The sequence below is a fragment of the Camellia sinensis genome, chromosome 15 (genome assembly GCF_055761805.1).
Source record: "Camellia sinensis isolate YWXY chromosome 15, ASM5576180v1, whole genome shotgun sequence".
NCBI classification, from domain to species: domain Eukaryota; kingdom Viridiplantae; phylum Streptophyta; class Magnoliopsida; order Ericales; family Theaceae; genus Camellia; species Camellia sinensis.
Window position 1 is genome coordinate 94,231,530 of NC_138975.1, and position 8,569 is coordinate 94,240,098.

The window sequence follows — 8,569 nt, forward strand, 5'->3', positions numbered from 1 at the left end:
CAATCTACTCTCTCTACTTAATAGCATGGATTTGAGTATTAATTTACTCTTATTCACAAAGAGATAAATGTAGATTTCCATCTATTTCTTTGGTTTGGTGTTTCCTAGCTTCAATTATTATACTTGTTAGATTTTTTTTAGATATGTATCTCTTGGAAAGGTTTTGTTTGTTTTGTCTTGGTTTGGCTACATGAAAAATAGGAATTCCCAAAAATAGAGTATCTCACAAGCAATAAACAAGACGATTTCCGACGGATGATTGTAGTTTTTAGTTAAATCTCTTCTTTATATTCTTATGATTTTGCTGTAAATATTTTCAATCCCACGTCTTTTATTTTCTTTTATTCAGTTTTGTAATTATTCAGTGTTGTTATAATTCCCAACACCCGCTTCTTTTTACCCTTTTTCTATGTATGTCTTCTAACACCATTTATTTCTATCCCTTTTATTTCCTCGCTTCGCATATCTATACATAACATCATATTTTCCTTTTCATCATATCCATATTATGCATCCATATGTCATGCATGTAGATTCGGCTCATTTGCATCTGTGGGTTTAATCAATTCCTATGTGATTATGTACGCTACCTCATGTTCTTGAGATGATTCACATATCATATATTAGAAGCTGAATCTTTAATTTCATCTCATGAGTGAATTGCAATAGGATTTTGTATATAAGATCATGCATATTTTGCTAACTTTGTTTTGTAGCTGTTGACAGAATGTTGGTAAACATGTAAGTTCTTATGCTTTATCATCCCGCTTGTGTGTGTTTTTCTTACTATGTTTAGCATTCTACCATGAGGCTATGTGCTTACTTGATATAACTATATGAATGCCGATGGATGGAGGTTTTGTCGCTTAATTTAGAATGATGTTGATTTTTCATATTTGTAAACTCAATTTCTTTGGGTTGTACATCTTTAAAATTCTTTCAAAACATATGAAATCAAATTGTTCCAAAATAAATGACATAGTCTATACTTGTATGATTCACATAATAAATTGTAGGATTTATTTAAATAGCCAGAATATGAACATATAAAGCCAATAAAACTCATATCATGGTTTAGTAGAGGCCAATCTTTGATCGGATGAGCGGGGGTGCTCAATTAATGACATTCCCCTCTCATACCTAAGGTTCCGTGCCAAGCATCTTTGGTTATGACAAATAGTGGCCTTGGCACGAGTCACGAATTTTCTAATTTTCTCAAAATATTAGGTGGAGACTCTAAGATCTGGTGATATAGTCCATTTTTGGAAAAGATTTTGTAATAAAACAGATTTTCTATAAAAGTTGTCAAATCTGAACTCTCATCTATATTTTGCATTGCACTCGTAAGACTAGATCAAAGAAGTCGAGGGTTCGAATTGTTTAACGCACATGGGTACCCCCCGGGCATGTTACAACGTGCTTTGCTTATAAAAAGAACACCAGATTGCTGAGAATAAGAGGTTAGAAAGATTGATTGAAAGAGAGGAAAGATTGATTGAAGTCTTGTTTTAATCCAAATTGAGTTATAAACCTTCATTTTCCATACATACTGTGATACCATCTTCCATATATCAAAACCATCCAAGAAATTCCTTTATAGCCAAATTCTAGAGCTTTGATCAAAGAGAGAGTGATTGTTGTTGAAAGTGACACTACTACAAAAATAGTTAAAGATCACACTTTGACAAAAAAAAAAAGATCTCACTTTTATTGGAAGTGTGATAAAAAAAATTAGATTGATATTTTAATCACACTTAATTTGATTGAGTGTGATAATATTTATTTTTTATGTCACTTTTCAATTAAGTGTGATTATATATATATATATTTTTAATCACACATTCTAATTAAAGTGTGATTATATATACACTACAACTTTTTAATCACACTTTTTAAACAAGTGTGATTATATATATATTTTTTAATCACACATTCTAATTAAAGTGTGATTATTTATATATTTTTTAATCACACCTTCTAATTAAAGTGTGATTATATATACACTACTACTTTTTAATCACACTTTTTAAACAAGTGTGATTATATATATATTTTTTAATCACACATTCTAATTAAAGTGTGATTATTTATATATTTTTTAATCACACCTTCTAATTAAAGTGTGATTATATATACACTACTACTTTTTAATCACACTTTTTAAACAAGTGTGATTATATATATATATATATTTTAATCACACATTTTAATCACACCTTCTAATTAAAGTGTGATTATATATACACTACTACTTTTTAATCACACTTTTTAAATAGGTGTGATTATATAGATATTTTTTAACCACACATTCTAATTAAAGTGTGATTATTTATATATTTTTTAATCACACCTTCTAATTAAAGTGTGATTATATATACACTACTACTTTTTAATCACACTTTTTAAATAGGTGTGATTATATAGATATTTTTTAACCACACATTCTAATTAAAGTGTGATTATTTATATATTTTTTAATCACACCTTCTAATTAAAGTGTGATTATATATACACTACTACTTTTTAATCACACTTTTTAAATAAGTGTGATTTTATATATATATTGTAATCACACATTTTAATTAAAGTGTGATTATATATACATTACTACTTTTTAATCACACTCCCTAAATAGGTGTGATTGTATAAAATATTTCAATTTGATTTTTATATAAAATATACAATTCCCAAATTCGCGCCTCTATTCTACCCATGAATGATAGAGATGACTCACTACTAGAAAATGAGGCTTTAGACACGGAAGTTTTTCACCCATTTTTTCATATTTCTATCTCTCTGTCTCTGTCTCTCTTCTCTCTCTCTCTCTTACTCTCACTCATCACTCTTCTCTGTCTGTCTGTCTCTCTCTCTATCTCTCTCATCTCTCTCTGTCTCTCTTCTCTATCTCTCTTCTCGTTATCTCTCTCGCTCATCTCTCTTTATCTCTCTCTCGTTTATTTCTTTTCGCTCTTTTTTTCTCTCCCTCTCTCTTTGTCTATATCTTTTCACCTATTTTTTCATCTTCCTCTCTCTCACTCATCACTCTTTTCTTTCTGTCTATCTGTCTCTCTCTCTCTCTCTCTCTTTGTGTCTCTCACTCATCTATCTCTTCTCTCATCTCTTTTCTCTCTCTGTCTCTTTCGTTCATCTCTCTTCTCTGTATCTCTCTCATATTTCTCTGTCTCTCTCGCTCATCTCTCTTCTCTCTCTCTCTCGTTCATCTCTCTTCTCTCTATCTCTCTCTCGTTCATCTCTCTTCTCTCTATCTTTTTTCTGTCTCTCACTCTCTATCTTTTTGTCCCTCTCTCTCTCTTCTCTTTCTCTCTCTCTTTCTCTCCCACTATGTTCGCGTTGCTCACTCTCTCCTTTCTGTCTTCTCTATTTACTGAGCTCCCTCTCGATTTATCTATCCACTACAAGAAAATGCACTTTTAGCGACCACTTTGTCTCTCTCTTGCTCATCACTCTGTCTTTGTCTCTCTCTCTCTCTTTCTCTCCTCTATCTGTCTCTCACTCATTTTTCTCTCTCTCACCACCCATCTCCTTTACCACCTTCACCACTACTGCAAACGCCATTCCAGTACCACCATTACTACCACTGTCGCCATTTCACCTCTACGACTACTATTGCTACTACCATTGCCACCACTACCACTACTGCCACTATTACTACCATTACCTCTCATTCACCCTTGCCACTTCATCTACTCTACCACTACCACAACTTCACCACTAATCTCCTTCGCCACCACTACCACCACCATCATCTCTTATCCACCACCTTCACCACTACTGCCACTACTACTACCATTACCTCTCATTCACCCTTGCCACTTCTTCTACTCTACCACTACCACAACTTCACCATTAATCTCCTTCGCCGCTACCACCACCACCACCATCATCTCTTATCCACCACCTTCACCACTACTGCCACTTTCTATCCTCTACAAAAAAAAAAAAAAAAAAAAATCATTAATTACAAAAAAATATATATTTTAACATAAAATATTTTTTTTTGACGACGGCAACTCCCGTCGAAAAAAAAAAAGAAAAAGAAAGTTAAACGACATTATTTTGTTATTTAAATTTCATTTCTGACAAAAAAAAATATTTTTTTATTTCCGCCTATTTTTGTTTTCCATTCCCGCTCTATTCTCTCTCTATCTCTTCTATCCGTTTCTCACTCATCTCTCTCTCTCTCACCACCCATCTCCTCTACCACCTTCACCACTACTACAAACGTCATTCCACCACCACCACTACTTCCACTGTCGCCACTTCACCTCTACGACTACCATTACTACTACCATCGCCACCACTCCACTACTGCCGCTACTACTACCATTACCTCTCCTTCACCCCTTCCACTCCATCTACACTACCACTACCACAACTTCACCACTAATATTTTTCGCCATCACCACCACCACCACCACCATCATCTCTTATCCACCACCTCCACCACTAATGTCGCTACCTTTCCTCTACCACAAAAAATTAGTTCATGATTTTTACTAAAAAAAAATAGGTCGTAGAAAAATTAACTTTTATTTTAGTGACTACAGAAAATTAACTTTTATTTTAGTGAAAAATATTTTTCATTAAAATATATATTACCCCTACTTCTACCAAATAAAAAATAATAATATTTTTTTCCATTAAAATAAAAATGAAACAAATAAATTTTCAATCTTAGTGACTAAAAAAAAAATTTTATTTTTTCATTAACTACAAAAAAAATATATATTTTAACAAAAAATAAATTTATTTTTTTATTTTTTATTTTTATTTTTATTTTTCATTCCCGCCCTTTATTTTTTTTCCATTCCCGCTCCCCTTTTATTTTTTCCCCATTCCCGCTTCCACACCGCCCCCCTCCCCAAAAAAAATATCCCCAATCTCAAACCTAAAAATTCCCTAATCTCTTCTCCCCCCTCTTTTCTCTCTCTCTCTGTCTCTCGATCGAGGGCGAGCGGCGACGGATGATAAGATTTCGTGTACTGTGATGGCAAAAAACAAACAGGCCGTCGTTTGCTCTCCTTCTCATATCCCCAATCGCTCTCCCTCTTATCAACTGACCATTGCCCATCGCTCATCGTCCCTCTCATCGACAGTGATCACCGTTCCTCACTGTGTCTCACCGTCTCATCGCCACGGTCGGTACACCGTCCAGCCTCCAATCGATTTTGATTCAGGTCTCTCTCTCTCTTTCTCTCTCTCTCCCTATTTCACTCTAGCTCCAGGTTTTTTATTTTGTTCTCTCTCTCTCTCTCTCTATTTCCCTATTTCACTCTAGCTCTAGGGTTTTTATTTTGTTTTTTGATGCTGTAGAATGTTGATTTCTATGAAATGAGTAAATGTGTTTTGATTTTTGTCCTAGATTTAGGGGTTTTTTCTATGTAGAGGCTTGATCTCTTATGCTAAGGAATAAATGTATTGATGGAGATTTGAAGTATTTTTTCTGATTGATTACAGCAAACCTGAATGTTTCAAGTGGATTACAGAAATGCGAGTCATCACACCATTTGAGTTTCGAGTGGAATCACTAGCTTGCATATGCATTTCACCATTTTCCTTCCTTGTTTACTTGATTTATTTTAATCCATGCTCATATTTGTATTGATTGGGGATTGGCGTGAGTGTTGTAGTATGGTGTTTGGTTGGGTTTTTATTAATATTTATTGGTGTCATACAAGTTGTGTTGGTGGAATTTGATAACATGATACATAGGGGGCATAGGTGTTCTCATTGATAGTTCTAATGGGTGCTTCACTGTAGAAAGTGTAATAGTGGATGTTAACTGGCTGTTCATAAGTGAGTGTAATAGTGGATGTTAACTGGCTGTTCTCTTTGACAAATTTCAGATGGGTTTTTTCTGAATTCTTGTAATGATTACTAAATTCACACCGTTAGTAATATTTCTTGATGATAACGATAGAATATTGAATAATTTATTATTTTATAATTTAGTGATAATGACAAATTTGTAGTTTTATAAAAGAATTGGAGATGATTTTGGGCTAATTTTTATTAGTAGTTTCTCTTACACTATCTTTGGATTGAAAGTTTTTGAGAAATGAAGGATAGGTGGGGAAAATGGTCGATATTTATTATTCACTATGTTTGGATTGTTTTTAAGGAGGGAAGAGAAACTGCATAGAGAGGAGGGAAATGGAGGTTTTGATTAAGATAATTTTTTACTCTAAAGTATACCCCTTAGTTTGTGAGTTGTTAAAACTTATTTCTGTTTTTCATTCAGTTCATGCACATACCTTTCTTTTATAATTATTGTCTAACCAAACAAGAAGGAAACGACACCCTCCCATAGGATATCCCAATGACTTGGGTCGCATTCCCTTAATAAAAATACTCAAGTTCAAGCCTCCTTAGCTTATCTATTAAAAAAATGTTACTATAAAAGGGTTAGTTATTACCTACTTAAACAAGAGGAGGGATATCTCCCACTCCTTCCATTTCTCCTCCTATGTGTTAGATTTTGTGTAAACTTCATGTGATATTCATTGACATCAACAATATATTTTTATGACACTGACAAGCTTGCATTATTTATTTTTTTATTTTTTTCGAGATGGGTTGAGGTCAGTTTGGAAAAATGATTGCTCTATTTGTATTTTGGTTAGTTTTTCTTATCAACATTACATTAATCACTGTTGTAGGGTTGAGTGCCACTAAAGAAGTGAAAATGACTTCAATGGTTGATGACATAAGTGCTTATTCTTACTTGTACCCTGCAGAATTGCCATCTAGAAAGTTTGTCTTCAAATGGTAGGCATTTTATGCAACTAACAGAAATGTATTTTATTCTTAAATGCTCACTGTTATTAAAGTTGACGAGCAACAATTTTACTTCACATGAATGGTTTATGTGTAGCCTATAGGGTGAGTTGACAATCCTGCATAACTTTGTCATTATAGGATAGAGGTGCTAAATTTTCAAACATCTAAATTTACATTGTTTAAAATTATGTCAGATTGTTCTATAGTCCCAATTATTTAAAAGTTTAATTTATTGTGAAATGGATCCAACAATGTTTATCAACAATCTTGACCCATGAACAGAGAAAGGAAGAGAGAGATTATGTGAGAAGATCTAGAGTTTCTTTGAAATTTACTTCTAGGATTTCATTTGTGGTTGTCTATTTCTTTCCTTTATATGAGCTTTCTACGTGAAATGTTCTTCTATAGGTTTTAGTTGGGTTTAATTTGTATGTTGGGAAAATTTCAATTCAGTGCAAGGTTTAAAAAAAAAATTCATTCAATTCTTTTTGCCTCTGTTTTTTTAATTTATTTGTGGGGTAGGGGAAGTTTTAATTACTTTATCTGATGGATAAAATTGATGTTGGTTACTTTAATTTCAATGGTATAGTTCGTAGTTCTCTAATATTCCTTCATATTAGTCTTTTATATAAAAAGAAAACTCAAAAATTTTTGTACAAAACTTTACAAAATAGAATTTGGAGTTTAGAATAAATTTGCTCACCTGGAGAGTAGAACTTATTAACAGGCTCTTGGAATTACTGGTCAATGCACTACCTCTACTCATAGGCAATGAAGATAAACTGATATGGGAAGCAGATGCTTCAGGTATGAATCAAATCTATTAGTGGTTTATTACAGTGGTGGAAAGGTTTCAGCTATAGTATCAAGTGCAAAAAAATAAGAAAGAAAAATTTGGGAAGTAGTTCCTTTTGCAGTAATGTAGTCATTTTGGAAAATTAGGAATGTTTGGAAATTCAATGGGACCCAAGTAAACTAGGATTCCATTACTAAAATTATAAACCTAAGAATGGCTATTATTCAAGCATAGAGACCATATATCTCATCATACACCATAGCAAACTCACTGACTCTTGGAACTAAAATCCATATTCTACCCTTCACTCCTCCAAGTGTGCTGATATGCACATAAGTGATAATCAAATATTAATAATATTAGCTCCCCACTATTTTGGCTCGGGGAATTTAAGGTGTGCATTTGCATGAAACAAACCTTTTTGTCGTCCAAATGCCCCATATAATTGATCATGATCAGTTTTGCATTACCCGGAAGTTGAGTGGTTGATTTCTGACTATAGTGTGTTGTAACGTGTTTTTTTTTCTCTTGTCGAATTGTATGTCATTGTAAAATGAGGTTGTCGGTTTATGTTTGTTTGTTTCTTTTCTATTTTTAATCATTTTCTGTTGGTCCTTGATCTTATTGGGTATGTAGTAATACTTCCAGGTTGTCTTAAATGCATTGCCAAATGGGATTAAAAGCCGACATACCCGGGTGGGGTGGTTACATGAATGCTGTTATGCTTAATTATCTCTTTTTCACATTGGAACAAATGCAGATATAATTGCCATGCCGGCAAACTAGCTTGTTCACTGTTTGATCATATGTTTGTGTTTAATTAGAGTAGTTACTCGTTGGATTGTCGATTGAGTAGTTTCAAACTTGAGATTACAAAAAAAATAGAGGAGGAATTAAGTGGAAGTCCTAATAGGTAGACTTATTAGCTAATATGTCCTAGGATGATATTTTTTATCAAACACTATTAAAAAA

General features: G+C 33.1%; 1 protein-coding gene across 1 annotated transcript; it reads left to right on the top strand.

Moving 5' to 3' along the window:
* Window positions 1–4,963: 4,963 nt before the first annotated feature.
* LOC114323926 (uncharacterized) lies at window positions 4,964–7,970 on the top strand. The gene is made up of 3 exons (XM_082909170.1): window positions 4,964–5,198; window positions 6,681–6,789; window positions 7,529–7,970. The coding sequence occupies exons 1-3, from the start codon at window positions 5,009–5,011 to the stop codon at window positions 7,626–7,628; spliced, it is 399 nt and encodes a 132-aa protein (XP_082765296.1). The 5' UTR covers window positions 4,964–5,008; the 3' UTR covers window positions 7,629–7,970.
* The last annotated feature ends 599 nt before the right edge of the window (window positions 7,971–8,569 follow it).